Genomic DNA, 24,999 nt, shown 5'->3' with positions numbered 1-24,999 from the left:
AAATTTGTCCATTACTCATGTATAAACCATGTAGCAGCTTCAGTACTTAATGTACAAAATGGCATGGCTTTTTGATTAACTATTTTTAGAGACTTAGAGATAAATATATGGAGAGAGGGTAAGCAACAGAGTATCTTAATATGTTCTCTCTTTTTCAGGTATGGCCTCACAAGTCTTGGTCTATCCATCATATATTTATCAAACTCAGCCAAGTGCCTTTTCTAATGTGAAGAAACTGAAAGTGGAGCCAAGTAGTTGTGTATATCATGAAAGAGCCTACCCGCAGCTCTATTTGAATGGTAACAATTTTGGAATCACTCAGCCTCCCAGTAGGGTTGGTGCTTTCTTGCAAGCTACAAATATATTTGACAGACCTCAAAGAGAGACTTTTTTGTTGCCGACCAGTACTGTTGGTTTAAAAACTATTGCAGGTGCTACAAAAATCTTAGCAGTGCAGTCACAGCGACCTCAAGCGGAAGCACCTTGGCCTGGGACACAGGAAAGTGAGTTGAACATCTTGGACCGTCCCCAGCAATGTGGATTGAAGCGTAAGAGTGAAGAGTTAGAAAACCAGAGTGGCGCAATGCAGATTGTTGATGAACTGCCTATATTGCCTGCTATGTTGCAAACAAACTTGGGAAACCCAGTGACAGTTATGACAACTACTGCAGCTTCAAAACCAAATGGTACCGGTGGTGATGGAGATTATCAGTTAGTGCAGCATGAGGTATTATGTTCTGCGAAAAGTACTTATGAGGTTCTTGATTTCCTTGGGCGAGGGACTTTTGGCCAAGTCGTAAAGTGCTGGAAAAGAGGGACAAATGAAATAGTGGCAATCAAAATCCTGAAGAATCACCCATCTTATGCACGTCAAGGACAAATAGAAGTGAGCATATTAGGAAGATTAAGTACAGAGAATGCTGACGAGTTTAATTTTGTGAAAGCCTATGAGTGCTTTCAACATCATAATCATACTTGCTTAGTTTTTGAGATGTTGGAACAGAATTTGTATGACTTTCTGAAACAAAACAAATTTAGTCCTCTTCAGCTAAGGGTAATTCGGCCTATTCTGCAACAGGTGGCCACTGCACTGAAAAAACTAAAAAGTCTTGGTTTAATACATGCTGACCTCAAACCAGAAAATATTATGTTGGTGGATCCAGCACGGCAGCCTTACCGAGTTAAGGTAATTGACTTTGGATCTGCTAGTCACGTATCAAAGACAGTCTGTTCAACATACTTGCAATCTCGCTATTACAGGTACGTACCAACTATCTTACACCTGAAAATTTTGAATTTTCTACATTGACTTATGTTAACTAAATTAGTTTGTTTTCCACAATCCAAAATGCATAAAGTTTGATAAGAATACTTCTTGAAATAGCTTCTTGCAGTATTTGACTGATTAAGTAGAACTTTATTATTTTGTTATGCATACAGATCCTGAGAAGCACATAACTAGAATAATTATTAGAAATTATACTGGATAATTAAAGTACTATTAGCTTTTACTCTCTGAATATGTTTTTTCACTTCTAGTGTTGAGAGTATTGTCCACAAGGAAATCTGTAAAACTAAAAATGCTTTATATTTTTTTCACCGTCAGCTCCAGTCAGCTTAGATAATAGAGATGGCAGATCATGAAGTGATAGTTGGCAGCTAGCCTTGATGAGTCTGCTTATGCACCATGTAAAAACTTGACATTACATTGAATAAAAAACATGAGCACTGTGAAAAAGGCTATGTACAAGTGGAAACAATTAAGTCTGTACTCTGAGATTATCTGACTGGGGAAATGAGGCACTCTCAGAACTGATCAACACATTGTTTACAGATATCAGAATGGTTTCTAATTTGTTTTGATATTTTGGGAAAGTTTCCAATATAGCCAGCAAAGGTATTTTGTTCTGGTATGTATCCCTTTTTTTTTTTCTTGGATAAATCATCCTTGTTTTGTTTGCCTGTATTCCACATTGTTCATTAAGCTAACAGGTGGGTATTCTATAACTTCTTCACCCCTTTTTATATAATTCCCAAGTTCCTTTGATTAAAAACCAATGACTTGGTTATCCACCATTTTCAAACAGGAAAAAAAATAAAACTGCAGTGTAAACTTTTACAAAGGAGGTCTAACTTCATTCGCCAACTATAATGCCTATACGTATGACATGGTCCTGCTCGGTTTGGTTCATCATGCCCTTATAACTTCCATCGCTCTAAGACAAAAAAAGTCTATCCTGTAATCATCTATTCCTTCTGAGCTAAAGGAATCCTAACACAAAAAGCAGAAATTCATAATGATTTTTATTCCCGTACTCATCCTCTTGTTATGATGCATTAATCAATGGGACTTAGTAGGAAAGCAGTAACTTCATCTGTAAATGGTACAAGTCATAGAGAAGTGTAGTCAGACAGAAATTAAAGATCAGAAATGAAACAAGCAAGAGAAAAAGTCTGATACAACTATAGCTCCAGCACTAATGTATTCTGCAGTTGAAGGTTTTTCTGTTCATAAGTGCAGGCTGTTTTGGCTTCAGCTGCTCATTAAATGGTTGGAAAGGCTGTACAATGATCCAAATTCCAAAAAGAAAAGTTAATTAAAAGATTGTATGGCTGTGTTGATTGCACCTGTTGACATTCCCTTCAAAAATTCTCATTTAAGAAGGTACCAACAAGTGTGTATGTATATCAATACATGCTCGGAATTACTTTTTCTCCTTTGGAGTCTGGATCATTGTGCAGCTGATGATTAACTGGATAGAGAGGTTACTATAAGTAAGGACCCATTACTATTGAGGAACCTCTTTTCAAACCCAAGCATCCTGATCTCTCAGCCTTCTAGTCCTGGATTTTCTTGGGAGAATGAGGAGAAAAAAAGTAAGCTAGATCAGTTAACCGTTGGGTTCTTACATTACTATATACCTTTAGATGCCAGTCATGGTGAACCCTTCTCCATAAGTCTGGTAAGTTATCAATACTCTGCCTCTTTTACTAAGGGAATTTTGGGGGACCTGACATAGGATGGACTCTCAAATGTGTTTTTCTAAGGCTTGCAATAATTTCTGAGTGATTGGATAGAGAAAATAATGTAAGAAAAAAACAAATAGTCCTTGCTTAGTGATCATTCACACTTAACGATGGTGATGAAAAAGTAACTTTACAACCAATCCTCACATTTATGACCTTTGCAGGTCTGTAAAGCAAAGGAAAGCTGAAGTAAAATCATAACCACAATCATGGTTTGACATAGCCACCAAGATACCCTTCACAAGTTTGATTACTAAACGGGGACTAATGTAATGAATCACATTCTCATACTTCCCCTTTTTGAACACATTGCCTGTTTCATGTTTGCAGTATTTATCAGAATACTTTATTTGGCCAAAGGTGATTAGATTCTCAAGGAATTTGTCTCCTATGCAGAAGCTCTCAGTGTACATGTAAAGCAACAGAATCATCATCATCATCATCATCATCATCATCATCATCATCATACATGGAGTAAAATTAATAAGGATAAATGATAATATGCAGCCATACTACATCTACACTGAGTGAAATCTCTACAGGTGGATTTACTGTATTGTGAGAGTGCATGTCTTTAACTGAGGAAAGGCTGTTGGCTTTCAGACAGTACTTCAGATAGTAACAAATAGCTTTGAAGAAATGTCATTTGTATAAATTGTATATAATTTCTATGATTGCACTATACAAATGATCAACTGACAAATGTAAATTACAGAGGAAAAAAGATAAATCCAGCCAATTTTCTATCATTAAGAGATCTATCACTTGATCAGGGGTTCTGGCATTATTAATTATTATTATCAAGTTCCATTGTTTCTAAAGTTTTTTGCTATCACACCTACCTTATTGTATGTATTATTGTATGTATAATCTTATTGTATATTCCTCCCCTAACATTCCAAATGACAAATACAAACAGTGAAAACAATAATATTGAAAAAGTGGATATCTTGTGACAACTAACTAATTCTCATCCACACTACGCGGAGAGTCCAGGGATGGGATATGACTCGTCCCTCTGACATAGAGCTGAGTCTGCCACTTTATAAAAAGCCAGCCCCTACCTGGCTCCCCAGTTTTTGACTCAGCTTCTACTCTAAAGAGCTAGTGTCTCTGGATAGGAGAAAGAGCTAAAAGCAAAAAATCATTAGCAAAACAGTACAGAAGCAGTTTCAGATGAGAAGCAGTTTCAAAGCTTCGACACAGCTCCTGGGGCTCCAGTTGAGCTGTGCCACAAGGAGAGTGGGAATCCACTCTCCTGCAGCGTCAAGGCTTCAGTGTTGCCATCGAGGGAGCTGCGAACCCAGGGAATGCAAGCCTCCCACGCAGTTCCCTCTGCATTACAAAAGACCACAGCTGATTTTTAGAGCTTTGTTTCGCTGCCTCTCAGCTGATAGAAGATAAGTGTTTGTTTGATCGCTTGGGGTTGCTAGAGAGCCTAGGGAGCGAGTGAAGCAACAAAGCTTCCTAGAGCCAGTGCACATGGCAGATGGCCATTTTGGGTGGTGGGTCGCCATTTTGTTGGAGGACCAAAAAGGGGCCTCACAGCTGAATTTGCTCACCTGGCCCACGCGACAGGCGGCACTCTCATAGGAGAAGCTCCCAGCACCCTTTGTGTCTGCCTTGTTGGTGAAAATGGAGAGAGAAATGGCCCAGTCGGACCTCAAAAGCCTAGAAGAAGCACAGGGTTTTCAGGCCCCAATGAGGAAGAGAAGAAGACAAAGAGGTCATTCAGCAAAACAAGAGGCTGCAGCAAAGATCAAGGCCAAGGCTTTAATCCCCAAGAAGACTTCTAAATCTGAACTCAGGGCTGAGAAATGAAGACATGCTGCTTTAGAAAAACAGTTTGCTAAAACCCTGGATCAGATGAGGAGTCGGATGCAGCAATCCTCCCAATTGGGAATTTCAGGTTTGCCCAGAGGTTATGGCCAGGGTGGGGGAGGCTGAATCTAGCTCTGCCCGCCACCTTCCCCAGAAAGGGTGGAAGAGGAGTTTCTGCCTCAGGACTTAAGCGGGTCTGGGCCCAACTTCAGGCAGGCTACCTGGGGTCCAGGTTCCTCACATCCCCTAGGTCAGATGATACAAGGTGACCTTAGGCCTTGGCCTGAAGTGACCTTTACTCCCACTGCTGCAGGCCTGCTGTCAGTGGACCCTCCCATAGGCAGTAGGACGGACGATATCAGGGACATAGTTTCTGTAGCCATCAGACAGGGCCTAGCTGAAGGATTCCAACAGCTACTCAGTCCCTGGGGAGGAAGTCAGTCCCTGTTCCCTGCTTTCTCCCAAGGGGCCCCATCTCATAGCAGTTTTCCAGGCAACAACAGTTCCATTGTCCATCTACCTAATCTAATTGGGGCAAGTATAAGGAGAGGGATTACACAAATCCCTCAGAACACAGTCACTCTTCCATGTCAGAGGAAGAGGAAAGTGAGATCAGGGATCCTAACTTATCAGAAGAAGAGGGGCTTAGGTCTGATGAACACCCATCAGCAGCGGTTTTTAAGCCTTCCCTGTTCAAACCACTCCTACGCAGGGCCTTGGTCACAGCCCAATTAAGCCTGGAGGAGGTGGCTCCAGAACCTCAAGCAGCTTCTACTAGCCATGGGGACACTCTCTTCTCAAAGCCATACAGAGGTTCTTCCATCCCCTCTGTTATTTCTGCATTTGGTCAAGGAACAGTGTGCCTCCCCTGGGGCAGGGCCTCGGCCTTCTTCACACAACAGGCGTTTTTACAACGTGGGCCTTTCCTTGGCCAATGCTCTCCTGGTTCCAGCTGTGGCTGCCCTGGTGGTTGCCTCATTTTCAACATCAGGCACCCCCACTGAGCCAGAGGATGTGCTCAAGGCGGAGGACAAGAGGTCAGAGCAAACTCTCAGGCGCACCCACCAGGCAATGCCCTGGGCAGTCTGGGCCTCCACAGCAGTCTCGTTTTTTGAGGGTATCTCTGCAATGACTGCGCCAACTGCAAGATTGGCTTCCTACCACCGATTTTAGGTCACATCAAGACCTAAATAAAATCATTGCGGTGGCAGAATTCATGGTGGACGCTACACTGAATTCAGCCAAATTTACATCAAGGGCCATGGCATCATCACTGGTGGCCAGGAGGCTCCTCTGGCTGTGAAATTGGCAGTCTGATTCCCGCTGAAAATGGAAGCTGGCCTCCACTCCATGCACTGGGAAAAAACTGTTTGGTGATGCCCTGGAGCCATACTTGGTAGAAACCAGGGACAGGAGAAAGGTTCTCTCCTCGGCAGGAAAGAAGTCAGAGTATCATCCAGCACTGTACTACTGACCTTCTTCCTTCTGTCCTGAGTCTTCCGCTCATTTCTCTCGGGGCCAGTGAATTTTCCCTCATCATCAAGAGCAACGACCTGAGGCTGCAGGTAGGCAGCAACAGACCACCGGTTAATGGCCCTTTCAAGAAGGAGGAGGTCATTATTTCCAATGCCCTAAGTGAATGCCCTTTCTCCCCACCCATCAGAGGTCATTTGGCCTTCTTCGCTTCCAGATGGGAGGAGTCGACATCGGATGCCTGGGTGCTCAGTACGGTGAGATCGGGTCTCCGGCTTGAGTTCCTCTCCCCACCCCCAAGTTTTTTTGTCTGCTGCCCAGTTTCTAGGGACAGCTCCAAACGGGGCCATTCAACACCTTGTGAGCATAAAAGCTATAGAGTTGGTTCCAGTGGATCAACGAGGGCTAGGCTTCTACTCTCGTCTCTTTGTGATCTCAAAGACCTCGGGAGGGTGGCGAACCATTCTCGACATCGAGTTTTTGAACAGGTTCTTCCCATACAGGCGTTTTTTTTAACAAATTTTATTCAGTTTTTCACGTTTAAAACAAAAATCTCTTTTTAGTGGATAACATATTTTCAGGTCATCACCTTTACATGCAAATATGACAGCAATTATATATTCATATATGCATACTTAATTCTATTATTACTGTGTTTCTCATAAAATAAGGCCGGGTCTTATTTTTTTTTGAGCCCCGAAACGTCTTTTGGGGGGTGACTTAATTTCTTCCCCCACGCACACCTCCACCTAGAGTGCCCTATGCGCACTCACCTCTTCATGAGGCTGCCACTGCAAGTTCCCCAAAGGTAGAGTCACCAGCCGCTTCTGTTGGCCAGTAGAAGTGGCCTCGGGGCAAGCACCCATGTGCACTCACCTCACCACGAAGCTGTTTCTATCAGCTGATGGAAGCTCCCCAAAGGCAGAGTCACCAGCCACTTTGGGATGAGGCGTGGCTGCCCACAGGGCGCTCCTGAGAGGAGCGCCCCACTTACACTCTCCTTAAGGCCGTTTCTATCAGCCGATGGAAGCTCCCAAAAGGCAGAGTCACCAGCCGCTTCCATCGGCCGATAGAAATGGCTTTGTGGTGAGGGGAGTGCGGATGGGAGAGTGGCTGCAAACTTTTCTTAGCAGAAGGGAAGCAAGCTGAGTTTCTCTATCTCTCTCTCTCACGCAGACACACACACACCACCCCTGCTAGTCCTTGTCCCTGCACCGGGTCAGCCAAGCCCTTCTGGCGAGGGAAGGTCTCAGCATCTGCGGGGTTCCCACTGCCATCCTCCCCTCCCCAGGCCGGACCTTTTCCGGGCACCCTGCCAAAGTCCCAGGGCAGCTGACCTCCCTTTACCTGCTGCCGCCGCTGGTTTGGGGAGTGGGGGGGGAGCGCCAGGGAGGGAAGAGGAGGCAGCAGAGCTCGGCTACCCTTAGAAGGGAGAACGGGCAGGTTCCTGAAAGGAGACGTGGGAGCAGTCCTTGTAGGAATGCGGCGGGGAAGCGGGGTGAGTGCGAAAGGGTCGCCGCCACAGCACAGGAGGGTGGGAGGGAGCTGGAGCGAAGAAGGGCAGTAGAGAAGCTAAACCATCCTTTCTATTGCTCTGGTGAGGGCCGAATATTTGCAGGGGCTGTTTGGAAAGGCCTAATTTTAGTATGAACCATGAGTCGTGGTGGGGGGAGCTGAACGGCGAAGGCACTCTGCACATGATCCGGGGCAATCCTGCCACAGCTCACGGGTGGCATTGCTAACAGTTGGGGGGAGTCTGATAACTTCAGCGACATCTCCTTTTCTCTCTCTCTCTCGCCCTCTCTCTCTCTCTCTCTGAGCGCTTGAAAGAGCGCCCGTCATGAACCAATTAACCAACGCCAGCCTTGGAAGCCCTTATTTTGGCATAATTCGGGATGAGAGAGGAGCCATAAAACCAGGGACTGGGCGATGAGGTGCAGGTTCTTTTTTTTTTTTTTTTGATTGAGTTCAATCACAAGACATTTGTTGATTTCATCGGACGTCGGAGGCGTTCAGAAGAACTTTTCAAAAACTTGTGGGTCTAACTTTGAGAAGCAATGATTTTGGTCCTCTCAAATGGCGGAGGTTAGGGATGGTCTTTGGAGACCTTCCCTCTCTTTTAGCTGAGGGAGACCTGGGCGATTTGAGACTAAAAGCTGCCCCAGAGAGATTGTTCAGAGAATGGGCAAGAAAGCAAAACAAGAATACATTTGGGCTAAGGCGTTTTCTCCCATTCCCTCTGTCGCAATCTCACAATTTTCATCCAGACACAGATACGCATGTGCTTTCTCTCCTGCCTCGCTGGTAGATTCAAAGACAACTAATGAGAGCTCCGCTCACGAGGCAGTTTCTATCGGCCGATGGAAGCTCCCCAAAGGCAGAGTCAGCAGCCGCTTCTGCCAGCCGATAGAAGCAGCTGGTCACTCTGCCTTTGGGGAGCTTCTATTGGCTGATGTTCTATCGGTAGTAGATCAGGGTATTCTAGCCTAGGCTACCTGCATGGTGCTCCTAAAGGCAAGTTTTCTCCCCCGCCTTCCCTTCCCATTTCTCTTCACCCCGTGTAGTTCTAACGAACGATGTGAGAAATGGTGGGGAAACGCATGGTTTAAATAGGCCTAAATTTTGGGGGTGGGGCTTAATTTCACCTCATGCCTAGAAATCATGCTGGGCCTTCCTATTGGTGGAGGCCGTATTGTTGGAGAAACACGGTACCTTTTCCATTCCAAATTTTCAGTAAGGAGAGAAACAAAACACATTAATGAAGAATTAATCGTGGGAAGGGGAGTTTAAAATGGAGTAAGTTCATGAACTTGGATTTCTGTTGAGAACTAAACAGGAAATATTTTAGGTATCTCCTTTGAGTCTTGCAGTCAGAGAACAACTTCCAGAAGCTGATCTAGGCTGCAAAAATTATTCAAAACTCCATACATTTCTTTTTAAAGAAATGAACAGCAACAACGGGGCTAATAGTAGGATTTTCTGGTCCAAGGTTAGATTAAAAATGCTATTATGAAGGTTTATTGATTAGTTTTATTAATTAGAGTGGCATTTCTGTGCCTGGTGAAAAGTAATTTTAAAATAAACCAGCAATAATTTTTGGCCCTTTGAATTGTTGTGCCATTTTGGGGAAACTTACTCTAAATAGATTAATTTGAGAATGTTTTATGATTAGTCCCACAGATAAGGTTAAATTAGATGTGGACATTTGTTTAGATTTAATGACATGAATGAAAAGAATATCTTTATTTTATTTTTTTTCATCTTTTCATGTGCTGCTATGATTCAATTAACTTCCATAAACGAACATTTCCTTTTGATTTAGTTGCTCAAGGGTTATTCTGAAAGACTTTATTTGAGCTTTGGAAATAAAAACAAGAGTACAGTCATTGATGAAAAAAGCAGTGCATGAGAACAGGACCAAGATTCCTCTGTAAACAACTTGAGCTGGAATGTGGCCTCAGATGTTATTCTATCACTTTGAACTGTGCATCACTGAAATGTTGTGGGGGATAGCTTAAAATAGGAAGGGGGTGGTAATCAGAAACTGTTGACTACTATAGATGGTGAGGCTGCTTCACTGCTGCAGTGAAATAATCCAGAAGTACCTGCAGTTAAGTGTATTCATTTTGCTCAAGGTCAGACTGCTCAAAGTCAGCTGTTACGTTTGTAAGTATAGTTACTGTCAAGAAGGCCTCAGCTATTACATGTGTAAAAGCAGTTTGTTAAGATAGGCTGTATTTAATTGAAAAGCTTCATCTAACAAGAAGTTGGAGGAGGACGACAATGGGTGGGGGAGGTGATCTGCCTGAGCTCTATTTCCACCCCACCCTCCCTTATTCAAGGTTGAAAACATGATCTGGTTCAGCTGGCTGGTATAAATGTAAATAAACTGAAGATGGTAGTTACTAAATAGGTTGCTGATCGACAGATTTTATTGTTTTGGCATTTAGGTTTTCTCAAGCAGCTCATTTAAACTTATCTTTTTTATTTTTATTTTAATAATAAAAGGGTGATATAATGGTTGAATCCAGGAGACCTAGATTCAAGTCTACACTTGAGCATGGAAGCTCATTGTTTGACTTTGGATCAGCCATACGCTTTCAGTCAAATCTGCCTCACTGTGTTGTTGTGGGGGAAATTTGAAGGAGCAAGTATTATGTGCCATTAAAGGCTTATGGAGGAAGACTAACATAAAAATGTAATAAATATAAAAATAGGGCATTCCCATAGTTTGCTCGTTCGCATCTCTTGTTTTTTAGTGCTTGCTGTAGATAAGATTTGATTTTTTTTTTCTTAAAGATATATTTAGGCTCATTTGCATCTTTTTTTCTGCTTTAGCTCAGTCTCTGATTACATTATTTAGGCCAGCCTTTTGCAATATCAAAAGAGAGCTAATCTAATTTCAAGCTGAAGAATGTTCCATAAGTGGGCACCAGAGCTGAGAAGGCATGTCTCCTGGGACTCACCAAATGTAGGTCTGTAGCCAATGGGACCTGTAGCATGCCCTGTTTTGCCAGATCTAATGTGGCAAACTTATACAAGGGAGACATCCCCCAGGTAGCCCACTACTATGCCACAAAGGGCTTTAAAGATTAAAACTAGTACCTTGAATTGGACCTAGAGCAAACTCACAACCAGTGCAGTTTGCAGAGCAGAAGTGTAATATACGCTGTGCATAGTTGCCTATGTTGGCTTATTTTGTACCAGATGAAGCTTCCAGATGTTCTTCATGATCAGGCCTATGTTGAGTGCATAGTCCAATTTGGAGGTAACTAGCGCATAAATGACTGCAAGCAGGACCTACCAGTCTAGAACTGGCACCATTGTTGCACAACATGAAACTGTGCAATGGACTTCTTGCTACAAATGCCACCTTCTCATTTAGCAGGACTCATGATCCTATCAGGACCCCTGGATTGTACAGCTCTATCCAACACCAAAGATGGCATGGTCTTGGAACCTGTGGACCCCCAAAACCAAATTTTGGGCTGGGTTTAACTGAAATTTCTTGTTCCCTATCCAGGCAGTCACAGCCTCCAGATATTAGGATAAGATATTTATTGTATTGCTTAATTAATTGCCAAGGGTGGAGATATGTAATTTGGTATCATCAGCATAATGATGATGGGTATACTCTTAGAGAACAGTTACACCTGTACAGACTTTCAAATGGGTATTTGAGTAGAGTGTCTGAACCAAGAATAAGACTCTGGGTTCCATATTTAAGCTGGCCAATTTCACCCACAGAATGTTTCTATTTATAGAATCACAAGCTGCACTAAGATCTATAAATGCAGTAAACAGGTTTTTGCCATTTGTTAATTGTTTTGTTAAGAGATGGTGTAAAGTAGAACAATTATCTATTGTGGAGGGCTCTGGTCTGAATCCAGTTTGTTCCTCTACTAAGAGATTTGTTTCCATTACCCAATCTTGTATTTTGCTCAACAGATGATTTGCATACATTTTAGCCACAATTCTAATAAGGCTTTAATCTATCTATAGTAGGGGCGTTAAACTCAAGGCCCATGGGCCGAATTCAGTCTGTGGAGTGCTTAGATCTGGCTGCTGGAAACAGTGAAGAACCGGCCCGCAGTGCCTCTGCCAGCAAAAATGGAGCTGGCCAAGGGCTTCAAAACAGAACCTGGGAGCATATTTTTGTTGGCAGAGCACTCAGGCTACCACAGGTGCCCCTGATGTGAGTGACGAGCTGGCCACACCCATCCCAGCCCCCCCCCCCGCCCCAGGTCAAACACAAGCCTGATGCGGCCCTCAATGAAATAGAGTTTGATACCCCTGATCTATAGTTTTTGAGCCAGCTTTGTCTCCCATTTTATATAGGGGGACTGTACTGGCAACTTCCCATCCGACTGAAATGCAAGTTTTAAAGAGCTCTGGGAGTAGAAAAACTTCTCCGGGCACTTTATTAAATTTTAAACATTGAAAGATAAATTTGATTTCTGATTTCTTCAAAGGCTAAAATGTCATATGTATGTTTGTGTGAAAGACTCTGGTTAAGATTAAAGAATTATATTTGCATAAAAATCGTCCCAAATTGAGGCTGGAATAAGAATATTGAATTGGAATTTATGTTCCTTCAATTAATCTGATACAGCATTCCAGAAGAAAAATGAAATTGTCCGTTTTGCTGAAACTTCCAGATCTGATCTAATACTACAGAGGGCTTTTTAAAAACCTAACAGTTTATAGTCATTCAAATTTTTCCTGAGTGTGAGAACTTTGCATGTATCTCCATGAACTTAATTCTTTTATTTTCTTCCAGTTTTAATAGCTATCAAGAAAACATATTCTGTCTTCTACTGTGTTAGTGTTCCAATAGTTATATTACATTCTAAGGGGGAAAAAGGAGGTTTACTCTGAAAATATTTGTTTTTACAACTATGTGCTAATTTTGAATGATTACTTTTAGGGAGCTCATACACTCAGCCAAAATAGGAGATGAGTAGCTCTGTCTTTTTTCATTATTGTTTATACTTTCCTCATTTGCACTGAGCAGATAGTACTTACTCTTCAATCTAGCTTTTATTTTGAATATGTAAGAAAAATCTTTGTTTTTTGCTTTAGATTTTCTGAGACCAACTTTATAAATACAGTTTATGTATTTGTAGTTTTTCTTCGTGAGCTATCACTCTGTCTCCTTTTTTTTAAAAAAAATTTCAGATCTCTGCTAAGATTTTGTACATTGATTTCTTCTCCATTTTTCCTCCCCCTTTTCTTGGGAATAATATGTTTAAATATGTATATTTTTCATGTGGCTTTAGATAAGCATATAAACATTTTTATGTACACATGTAAATTCAAATGATTCATGCTTAAATTCTTCAAATTATTGAAATGCTTAATTCCTTATAAGAGAGTTTGAATTTTTTAAAAGTATATATTTTATACAGATACTCTACTGCAAAATGCAAATAATGTGAAAATTGAAGACTCATAGTAAAAGTCTGTTATACAAAGCATAATTTTTGTGCTTGGGAAATGCGGGGAAAATAGAAATGGTAATTGTACCTTAGTCCTGATCGATGTTGATAGAAAAGATGGTAAAAATTGCAGCCTAGCTGTATCTGGTTAACCAAGGAGTACACCTGATACTGATATAATGCTATTATTGCAACCTGGTTGAGAAATGCAAGTTTCAGAACTATCACTAGCAGAAGACAACACACACACACACACACACACACACACAGAGTTTACTAATTTTTATTTAAGCTGTATCTTAAACCTTTAAGACCTAATGCATTTAGAATTAGCTTACTGCTTATACTGTTTGCTTCTATTTTATTTAAAATATTGCTGATCTCTTGTGTAACAAATCGCCTCATTGGACTTTTATTAACCAATTAGTAACTTTTATAATTCTTATAATTTTTATAGAAATTAATCTTTCTGTAAGCTAGAAGCTAGTTCTTCTTTTCTGTTTTGTATTAACACTTTCTTCAGCAAGGTATTAAAATACTTGTTCTTTCAAAAAGAAGTTATTACAAATTATAATATTAAGTGTATATTTGAATCTGGAATATTAGTATAGAATTTTGATCCAATATTGGGTTATAAATACTTGTTGAGATATAGACAAGCCAGAGTTCATGCGTTGCATATAAATGTTGTTAAATGCAAAAGAGCTACTTCTATAGCTTTTATCATACCACATCATACCAGATTCATATCTGCAGTTAGGCAGCATATAAATTTATTAAATAAATGTAATAAAAAATGTTACCAAGAGATGTGAACTAGGAGAATTTGACCAGAATATTGGTACATTCTTGGTTAGTTGCACTAAGCCATTGTTTGCTTAATTGTCATAGAATAAACCACAGTTCATTAGATTAAATAAATGAGTTTACAAGCCCATTTAAAGTCGGAGGTGGAATTACTTTGAAATAAGCGTATAAACTTAGCCATTGTTAAATGATATGCTAAAGAGTTATGTGGCCTCAGCTAATTTAGCTAAGATACTTTTTTAAAGTTAAAAAGGTTACTTAAGTTGTTGGCTTTAGAAGATCACCAGTGGTGGCAATTATAAATGAAAACACACATTAGATATTTGAAAGAAAATCAGTATTCTTAAATGTGAGTGGACCCATAGGAAAAATTAATGCAAGGAAAATTATATGCCCAAAATGATAACAAAGATAACCTTATCTATTACTTTCAAAGATTTCAGTTGACTTTCTCTAAGGAAGAAAATAATTTAAGCAACACTAGAACGGGTATTTTATCCTTCTTGTACATTTATATTGGAAGGAGAAAGCCTTTTACTAGTGAACCAGAAATGAAAAATTTTCAAGGTGGGAACTAATTAACAAAGCTCCTCTAGGGGTATGGATTTTGAACAAAATTTGTTCCGGGCCTGCACAGCATACGGCCCATTGGGCAACATGTGGCCCATCAAACTGCCCTGTGCAGCCCACCAGTGTTTTTTAAAAACTCAATAAATTCACCACCAGATGTCGCCACCACCAGGAAGGATCTGCTCCTGCTGCCCATAAGACACCCTGCCAAGTGCCTCCAATGCCTCCAGGCCTCACCGACATCACCAGCTCCAGTGTTGCCAGCGCTCCACTAGCCACCAAACAGCTGATCGACATGCCAGGTATTACTTTGCGGCCTGTGATTATTTTAAATATATCAATGTGGCCCTTTTTCTTCCACAAGTTGTGCAGGCCTGATCTATTCAATATCCAATCTAGATTCGCTGGTAAAAGCGAGGTAATACAACCAGCTCTTGGGATGGTCTGAGGGAGTGCATATTGTAATGAGAACTGGTAATCTCTATAGTAACACTAGAAAGGCTGACATGTCTCCTTGATTCAAGTCATTTTTCCCTCTCTTTCTGTGGCAAAGTAAAATTTGGGAATACTAGAATTCCACATATTATTTATACAGTATGGAGGTCTCAGGACCCTATATTGGCTAGGGTGAAATAAGCATAATTATGATCATATCAGCAATAGAGGCAAAAACACCCTCAGAAATTTTCATAGCAATAAGCCAACATCAACTAGTTGCAGTAGCTTTTTGTACTCCCCTCCCTTCCAAATCTTGTGTATGAGAATAAGAAAATATGATTTAAATTTTACAAACAAGCTATCATAGAAAAGAATTACATTAGTAGAGCCTTCCAATCTATGGAAGGTTCATAGGGAAAAATGTCGTCCGTCCGTCCCCAAAGGAGCTTTCTATCTAAAGCTAAGATAGCTTGTTGGCTTTAGATCAGGGGTGTCCAACCTTGGCAACTTTAAGACTTGTGGACTTCAACTCCCAGAATTCCTCAGCCAGCTTTGCAAAGCTGGCTGAGGAATTCTGGGAGTTGAAGTCCACAAGTCTTAAAGTTGCCAAGGTTGGACACCCCTGCTTTAGATGATCACCAGTGGTGGCAATTAGACACTCATATGACATGTAAGCAATCATTGTTTATGCTGAAATTTAACTATACTATTTTGTGGTCATAAACTTTATTCTTGCATTATATTTAATTAATTTCTATAGGCCATCTCAACCTCATGACTCAGGGCAATTTACAGTTAATTATATAATTTAGAACTATTAGTAAAGAATTTGGATTTCAATTTACTAGGTAAACTTCAGTTCCATGACTCTTAAACATTGATGGAAACAATTTTAAGCCTGAATTAGCAGAGGAATTTCATGATGTTTGGAACAGATACGCATATTGAATAGGAAAAAAGCCTTGATAGTTTTGTTCATGTAAGGATTAATTAATTATTATCTCAGCACTGGAGTTTAACCAACAATAGCGTACAGGTAGTTCTTGAGTTAGTAGAGTTTGTTTAGTGACCATTCGAGGTTACAATGGCACTGAAAAATGTGACTAACAATTGTTTTTCATGGTTACAACCTTTGCAGCATCCCCTTGATCATGTGATCAAAATTCAGATGCTTGGCATCTGTTCATATTTATGACAGTGTCTCAGGGTCATGTTACTTTTGCAGCCTTCTGACAAGCAAAGTCAATGGGGATGCCAGATTCAATTAACATCCGTGTTACTAAGGTAACACCTGCAGTGACGCACTTAACTGTGGCAAGAAAGGTCGTAAAATAGGGCAAAATTCATTTAACAAATGTCTCACTTAGTAACAGAACTTTTGTGCTTCATTGTGCTTGTAAGTCGAGGACAACTTGTATTAGTCCAAAAAAGGAGAAAGCCTTTCTTAGGCAAATAATATAATAATATTGAATATTATTGAATATTATTATACTAATATTATTGAATATTATTATACTGTGTAGGTAAAACTATCCCTTATTAAATTATATATAAACATGAGCATCATTTAGTTGTATCAAAATGTTTATTAAATAATGCCATATATATTTACTGAACTATATATTATCAATTTTAAAGCTTGATAGCAATAGGTATTATTCTATTTTCTCTATTAAGGAAATACAGATATCAGAATGCAATACAATTTTTTGGCCAGCATGTTGGTTTCTATTCAGTCTGCCAACAAAAGTTTCTGATATGTTAATTTAGGATTTAAAATAATAGTAGATGTTTTGTCATGTATTCTGATGACTTGATTAACCAGTCACAAACTAATTTTTGTACAGTACAATACCATACAATACTGCAACCTCTTGCAAGGAAAAGCTAACAACTGCAAACACAACATCTGAATGTAATTTTTAAAATCAGTTGAAATATCACCTGGCAGAACTTCAGCTGTTTTAAAAAACCCTTTGCTACATGAATTCCAGGTATTCTTACCTTCCAGCATATAAGGAGGGGTGCCATTACTTGAAAGCTCATATAAACCTTAAGTTTAGTAATTGAAAGTAATAATTACACATGGGCTTATTAAAGCAAGATGGAAGACTGACCCACAAGTTGTTGTTAAAAAAAATTAGAAGATACATAATCCAAGAAGCTGTGTAAAGTAGGCAAGGAACTAATGAACAATGGCAAAAGATCTGCCCTAATCTTCCTTCTTTCAAAAATTAAGAAAATAGAAGATACCTATTCATACATAATTGGAATGCACCAAAATGTTGCCACTTAGTTTATACATTAGACTTCCCAAATTGTTATGTATGTTAATGTATGGTCTTATAGTCATACTGAAATCCCCTTGTGATTAGATGTTATTTACTTTTTGTGAGCTATGCCTGTATGATCATCAAAAAGCATTCGCTTCTGATAATATAATCTGAGCCCCATATGTATGGTAAACATGCCAATCTAAACATTATTGAGAAAATATACATTCATGCTAATTAGAGCCTGCAGGAGAAATACCTGATTTATATTGGGCATGCAGAAGAGGCCCTTCTTATACATTGCTTCCATCTACAGAGTATATTTCCTTGAGGGTTGCCTTTGTTTCCCATTCCCACTACCATTCGAAAATCTGTGAGTTCAAATCCAAAGATCAATGGTTTTACTACTCACATTTACCCTTAGCATTTTTGTTTTATACATGTTAAATTCAAAAATCACCCAGGTCCTCCATTTGAATAGAAATAAAACTAGTTCTCATTTAGTTACAAGGGTAATGAACAAATAACTTTGTGACCTTTGCAGGTCTATATAAAGCACGGAAAACTAAGTAAGATGGCAAGCACAATTGCTATTTGGCTTAATGACTGACTTGCTAGTCACAACTGTAGTAGCTAAATAAGGATTATCTGTAAGTCTGTTTTTATAAGTCTGTCTTTATCCCCCAAGTTAAAGAAGTGTTAGTCTAAGTCTCAATATAAAAGAATGATTTGAACTAATTGGAACTAGCTGGTTTATGTTAAGGTACTTTAGCGAATAAAAAGTGAACTATTGTATTAATTATAATGCATCTATAATTATCAATCACTTCAACAAAAGAATATGTAAACAGCAACTAGAATATTTGGAGAAAGTTCAGTTTTAGTCCATTTGTGATTCTGTCCTTTTGCTGCCTGCCATTCAATTTGCTTCTCGTTTGTGATACTTGAGAACAAAACATGATGCCTGAAATGAGAGATACAAATTGATTTATATTATTGAGAAATTATATTTGTGTAATATTGCTTCTTTTAACACAATATCTCCTTATGCAAATCCTGTGGAAATGTAATACTTCCAGTAGAACTGAGTAAAAAAGTGTAGATTTTGACTCTTTCCAGGAAGACTGAAAAGGCAAAGGAAGCTTTACATAACAGATAATGTGTATCTTATACAGGTAGTCCTTGAGTTATGACAGCACTCGGGATTGGGATTGCTGTGGCTAAGTGATGCCATAAAGCAGAATGTCACATGACACATTGCTTAGTAGCGGTAATTCAGGCAGTCCCGGGGTACGTGTGTGAAACTTTTAGGTTATTAAAGCAGGAAATAGAGAGAGTCCCAGGTAAAGAGTGCAGAGATATTACAGGAGGGTGGAGAATAATCAGGAAAGCCTGGTGCAGATTGCATGTGAATAAGGGAGTGGAGGTGCTGTAGATGGGTGCAAATTCAGGGAGGAAGGCAGGCACCATGTGTATGAGCAAAGGGGGAAAGGCGTGTGCATGTATGCAAGCAAAGAGGAAAGGAGGGAGTGCATATGAGAATGCAGAAGGGCATGAGGGAGATGTAACCAAGTGACCTAACAACTTTCCCTGCTATTTCCCATTGACTTTGCTTGTTGAAAGATGGCAGGGAAAGTCACAAATGGCAATCACACAACTATGGGGCATTGCAACTGGTTGTAAATGTGAACTTGTTGCCAAGTGCCTGATCGTAGGGTGCTGTAACAGATGGAACTTTGAGGAACAGTTATTAGTCTCATCATTCAGCACCATCATAACTTTGAAGAGTTAAGTGAAGGCTACATACATTTGGCAGCATTGCAGAGTGGAGTATGGGTGTGCAGATGGAATGAATGAATGAAGGAGAACAAACTGGTTCAATTCAGTCTTTATACTCTTTTTCCATCTATCCCTCCCAGGAGGGGATAGCTTCCAAGTAATTTACACTTGAGAGTTTGCAGGTACATAGGTCATTAATTGGTGATAAGCATTTGGGAGTCACAGATAGCCTATCCAGGACCTATAAACATGTTATTTGTAATTGCTAGGAACTATTATTTCCATTAATCATAGCATATATGATTGTGTGAAAACATATTTCATAGATTGTTGAAAAATAAATATGAATATGTAATTTGATTATGGTTATATTTGGGATATTGTGCATAATCTTGGGCACCATACTTCAGAAAGGACATTGCACAGCTAGAAAGGTACAGCAAGTGGTAAGTCAAATGATGAACTCCAATAGAAAGATTTCAGTCTTTAATAAATCTGTCTATTCACTGGTGGGAAGCATGAACCAGTACCAAATGTGAAGTATGTTTATTTGTTTGAAAGATAAATAAAGTAGGAAGTTATAAGAAGTACATTAAACCATCATGTAAAATGATTTATATTAATTGATGAACCTACCCAAAATATTGAAAACATTCAAGAGTAATGACATATGGGTATTTGTCACCCTCAGAAATATTTTTTTTTCTTCCTCCATAAAGATTACACTAAAAATAACAAATTCCATCATTTCAGATGCACTTAAACTATTTAAATTCAAAGCAAAAGAATCAACCACAACAAAGATCTTATGCTGCTACCATTTTTGGCTTTTCATGGAAAATTTCTTCACCATAAGTATCATACCACATTGGGATGTGAAACATAAGTTTTAAATATTTAGGAGTTTTATTTTTCAAGATGGCATGAGTTAAAGTTTATGAGTTAACAACTGCTTTTAGTATTCCCTTTGCAAACCTTTTGAGGAGTCATTTTTATTTACATGGCATCCCACTGGAATGTCACCCAAACATTTTTGAAAATTCAGTTATTGTTACTGTATTGTAATAAATGTCCAGATAAAATAATGAATGGGTTAGATTGATAAATAAAAATCCAAATTACACCTGTCAAATATAAGCTGAATTCTTCATAGGTTTTTACTACAGAAAAGAGAAGATGTTTACATGCTAAACTAAGAAAAGCATAGCCCAAACACTGAATTCCTCAAATAATTTTATCAAGAAGCAAGATAACATCCAGTAGGCAACTTCAGTGCCATGTAACTGAATTAAATTTTTCAAATTTGAAAAAGGAAGAGGAAGGCAGAATATAAAGTTCTTTATGTAGCAGGCTTGATATTTCAATATTATAATAATGTTTTCATTATTACTTATATATAAAACTAATGCCATTGTGCCACTTCTGTTTTCAGAGCACCAGAAATCATATTGGGTTTGCCATTCTGTGAAGCCATAGACATGTGGTCATTGGGCTGTGTGATTGCTGAACTATTCCTTGGATGGCCACTATATCCAGGAGCCCTTGAATATGATCAGGTAAAAGAGACTGCACTGATGCTATAACAATATTTATTTTAATTGTTTCAAATTGTAATTTGGTCAGTAGGGAATTTAAATTTCATTACTATGATATGATTTTTAGCGTATGAAGGATCAACATAATCATGGTAACTTGAGTTAAATACACATCGAGTCAATAGTAAGGCTATTCCTGTGAATTTCAAATACATGTAGTCCTTGGGTTATGACCATTCAGTGACCTTTCAAAATTACAACAATGTTGAATGAGGGTACTTACAATATTTCATTGGAATTGCAGGGTCCCTTATTTCCAATGTTCCCTGCCAGCTTCACTCAAGCTAAGTCAGTGGGGAAATTGGCAGGAATTTAATGACCAATTTAATGACCTCATTTAACAGAGGCAACTAGGACTGCTATAGAGTTAGACTGAATTGAATAAAGAGTTTTCATTTATACAGTTTTCTGGATGCAGCTGTTTAAATATACAGGTGAATAATGTAACTTGAAAAGCAAAATTATAACAAATAATTATTGTATAACTATACATATAAATGCATGACAACAAAATATATCCCTAGTTTATATCAATGCCACTCACTGTACATCAGTGGTGGTATTCGGCCGGTTCGCACCGGATTGGGCGAACCGGTAGCAAGAATTTGGTGTGGGTCACCGAACCGGTAGTAAGTTCTGGCTGGCCACGCCCCTGATCCGGTCCCCTCCCACCCGATGCTCGCTTGCCTGCCTGCCTGACATTCGCCTAAGGTATTTCTTCCCCCCCCCCCCTCCCGACAATCAGCTGTGCATAGATCAGCTGTGCCGGGATTCCCCTTGCTGAGGCCCAGGAAGGCAAAAAATGGAGGGAGAAGCTCAGCCCCCCCCTCCATGTTTTGCCTTCCAGAGCCCCAGAGGAGGCCTTAAGGAAGCAAAAACACCCCCCCCCAGAGGCTCCCCTGAGGCTAGGAAGCTCCCAAAACAGAGCTTGGAGGGGTACTGCGACCCTCTCCCATGGTCTTTTTTTTCTTTTTCTTTCAGAGCCCCAGAGGAGCCTTAGGGAAGCAAAAACACCCCCTCCAGAGGCTCCTCTGAGGCCAGGAAGCTCTCAAAAATGGGTGGGGGCAGCAAAAAAGCCACACCCACCCAGTCACATGGCCATGCCCACCAAGCCACGCCTACAGAACTGGTAGCAAAAAAATTTGTATCCCACCACTGCTGTACATCTCCATATCATTCCAAGCTTGCAAGGATAGAAAGATCTGTAGCTATGTATTTTTTAGTAGTGGCATTCATTATTAGTTAGCTAATTTATATAGCCACCTTTCTCACAAAAAGTGACTCTGGGGAACTTACAAGTATAGTAAATAAAATCATATCACAATATAAAAACACATCAAACTTTTTTATTTATTTAAACCATTTATATAGCCACCCATCTTATAACTAACACTGGGTGGCTCTCAATCACAATTTAAAACAACAAACAAAATCATATGAAAAATAAACATATGAAAAAAAAAATCTTAAAACCCCCCAAACCTGGCACCAAGCAAAACTTCTAATGTGCATCCCAGTGCTTGTGGGAAGAGCCAGGTCTTCAAAGCTTTTACAGATTACTTAGGAGGCAGAATATTCCATAGAGGCAGAATAGGGACCAGCATTTTGATTTGCACCTGGAGAGAAAGGTGGTGCAGCTCACCCAACATAAGAATAACATGGGAAAATCTGCCCCCCAAAAAAAAAAAAATTATTCTTCTCCATTCAGACCCTTACAGCCTGCAGGCATTTGGCTAACACTGCCAGAACATCATCTGTCTGTCCAGCGATGGAGATATCAACATACTGCTCTGTCCTACATATGGGCAAAAAATCAAATCAAATCAGAAAATAAAATACAGGCTGAATAGTCAAGACCTTGTTGATGATCCAAACTCTGTCCAGGATCTTGATGTACTCATCTCTAATGATCTAAGTGCTAGAGCCCACTGTAACTACATAGCCAAAAAGGGGTTAAGAGTTGTTAACCTAATCTTTTGTAGCTTTTTCTCTGGTAATATTACACTAATAACTAGAGCATACAAAATATTTGCTTGATCAATACTTGAATACAGCTCATCAGTCTGGAACCCACATTACGTATCTGATATTAACACAGTTGACAAAGTCCAGAAAGATTTCACAAGAAGAGTTCTCTATTCCTCTACTCGTTGCAGAATACCTTATGCCACCAGACTCGAAATTCTAGACCTAGAAAACCTACAACTATGACGCCTTCGGTTTGATCTAAGTATAGTATTTAAAATCATACATTGCAATGTCCTGCCTGTCAATGAATACTTCAGCTTCAATCATAACAACACAAGATCAAACAATAGATACAAACTCAAGGTTAATCACACCAAACTTGATTGCTGGAAATGCAACTTCAGCAACAGAGTGGTCAATGTCTGGAATACTCTACCTGACTCTGTGGTTTCTTCCCCAGACCTCAAAAACTTTAACCTTAGATTGTCTACTATTGACCTCACCCCTTTCCTAAAAGGTCTGTAGGGGGCATGCATAAGCACACCAACGTGCCTACCATCCCTGTCCTATTGTTTCTTTTATTTATTTTTTCTTATATGTATCCATGTTTTCATAACTATGTTTTTACTTATACCTATTATCTTGTAAGCAATTGACAAAAATAAATAAATAAAATAAAATAAATACTGATGATACCAAACCCCATACCAATGGATGAGCTCCCCTAGTGGTTTTATGTAGATGTTAAAAAGAAGGGGTGAACTACTTGAGCCCTGGGACATCCCATAGTGCAAGGAGCTATGGCTCGACCTCTCCTCTCTACCAGGACTGACTAGAACCGGCTGTGGAGGAAGGAGGAGAACCACTGTAACACAGTGCCTTCCATTCCCAACCCCCGAAACTGGTCCACAAGGCTGTTATGGTCAGTGGTATTGAAAGCCTCTGAGAGGTCTAGAAGGACTAGAATGGTCACGCCACCTCTATCCTGAGTCCTCCAAAGTTCATCAAGTGACCTGGCCTGAACCCAGACTGAAAAGAATCCAGATAATCCGCTTCATCCAGGGCCCTTTGTAGTGGGTGCCAGCCACCCTCTCAACAACCTTCCCTAAAAAGGGAAGATTGGAGACTGGATGGAAGTTGTCCGAAATTGTGGGGTTCATAGATGGCCTCTTGAAAAGAGGGTGCAGCTCCACCTCCTTTAGGGCAGGTGGTATCATTCCCTTCCTGTAAGGATGCATTAATCACTGCCTGGACTCAACCACACACCATTTGTCAGGTGGGGCATGGATTTTGAACCCAGGTGACTTGAGCTCACAATCCCAAGGACCCTATTGCCTTTCTTAAAAGCAACTGGCTCCTATTCCTCCCAGATAACAAGGTTCAGGCTCTCACCTCTGAAAAATATGTCAGATTTCAGACATTTCAAAATATGCTTGTTAAGAAAGTATTTAGTTAAAACAATCCTGGATACTGCCACTGTTTGAATTGAAGATTAAGGTCTGATTAAATAAAATGCAACATTCAAATATTCTGTTATAGCCTAGATTTGATCCTTGTTTGTTGTTAATGTTCTTGAGCCATTGTGATATTCTATCATTACATTAAGTACAGTGAAGTGTTTGTTTAGGTTCTAAAACTGATAGATGTATATGTATTGGTGAAAGAAGTGCTGTGATACTTTTATCTCCATAGATTCGCTACATTTCACAAACACAAGGATTACCTGCGGAGCAATTGTTGAATCTTGGAACGAAGACCACACGATTTTTCTGTAGAGAAAAAGATGCACCATATTCTGGTTGGAGATTAAAGGTAGTGATAGTCCTCATAAGGACAAATTCCTGTGTTCTATGCTTTTGGCTATGTATTTTGGAAATAATTTACTTAGCCATACAAGAGATACTTTGTCACTATTCTGTCTGAAATGTCTGCCCTTTCTGGATAATGATTTGGAAAACACAATTTTGCTGTGGATTGTTTGATTTGTTTCCCAACAATGAACATTGGGATTCAAGCAGAAATAATGTTCAGTTGAATTTATTTACAATAGCGATTGGATGCAGCTTTAGTGTCATTATTTGGTTCAAAACATCTGGGACACTGCATAACAATATAACTTGTACTTGGAAAGAAAATTATTTTTCAAACAACATAAAGGTTTCGAGGCTTATAAAAGCAGCAGATTATCAAGAAAATGTAAATCTCATATGGGTGTATAAAGAGGGATTCCTTTAAATTCTGAAGCAGCAGGACTCTGCTTCAGTAATTAACCTCCAGAATTGACTGCTACAATGCACTCTGTTGACTACT

General features: G+C 39.6%; 1 protein-coding gene across 6 annotated transcripts in view; it reads left to right on the top strand.

Annotated features, from left to right (window-relative positions):
* The window catches only part of HIPK3 (homeodomain interacting protein kinase 3), a 94,142-nt gene that overhangs the window by 47,834 nt on the left and 21,309 nt on the right, over positions 1–24,999 (top strand). For all 6 annotated transcript variants that reach the window (XM_087921184.1, XM_026705919.2, XM_087921187.1 and 3 more), the window contains exons 2-4: positions 159–1,260; positions 20,559–20,682; positions 24,382–24,501. In XM_087921184.1, the coding sequence (XP_087777310.1) occupies positions 159–1,260; positions 20,559–20,682; positions 24,382–24,501 (1,346 nt within the window). The remainder of the gene's footprint in view (positions 1–158; positions 1,261–20,558; positions 20,683–24,381; positions 24,502–24,999) is intronic.

This window comes from Pseudonaja textilis, chromosome 1 (assembly GCF_049901715.1).
Source record: "Pseudonaja textilis isolate UNSWEBS1 chromosome 1, rPseTex1.2, whole genome shotgun sequence".
Taxonomy (NCBI): Eukaryota; Metazoa; Chordata; class Lepidosauria; order Squamata; family Elapidae; genus Pseudonaja; species Pseudonaja textilis.
Note: the sequence above shows the minus strand (reverse complement) of the source record. Positions and strands in the feature narration are given on the sequence as shown.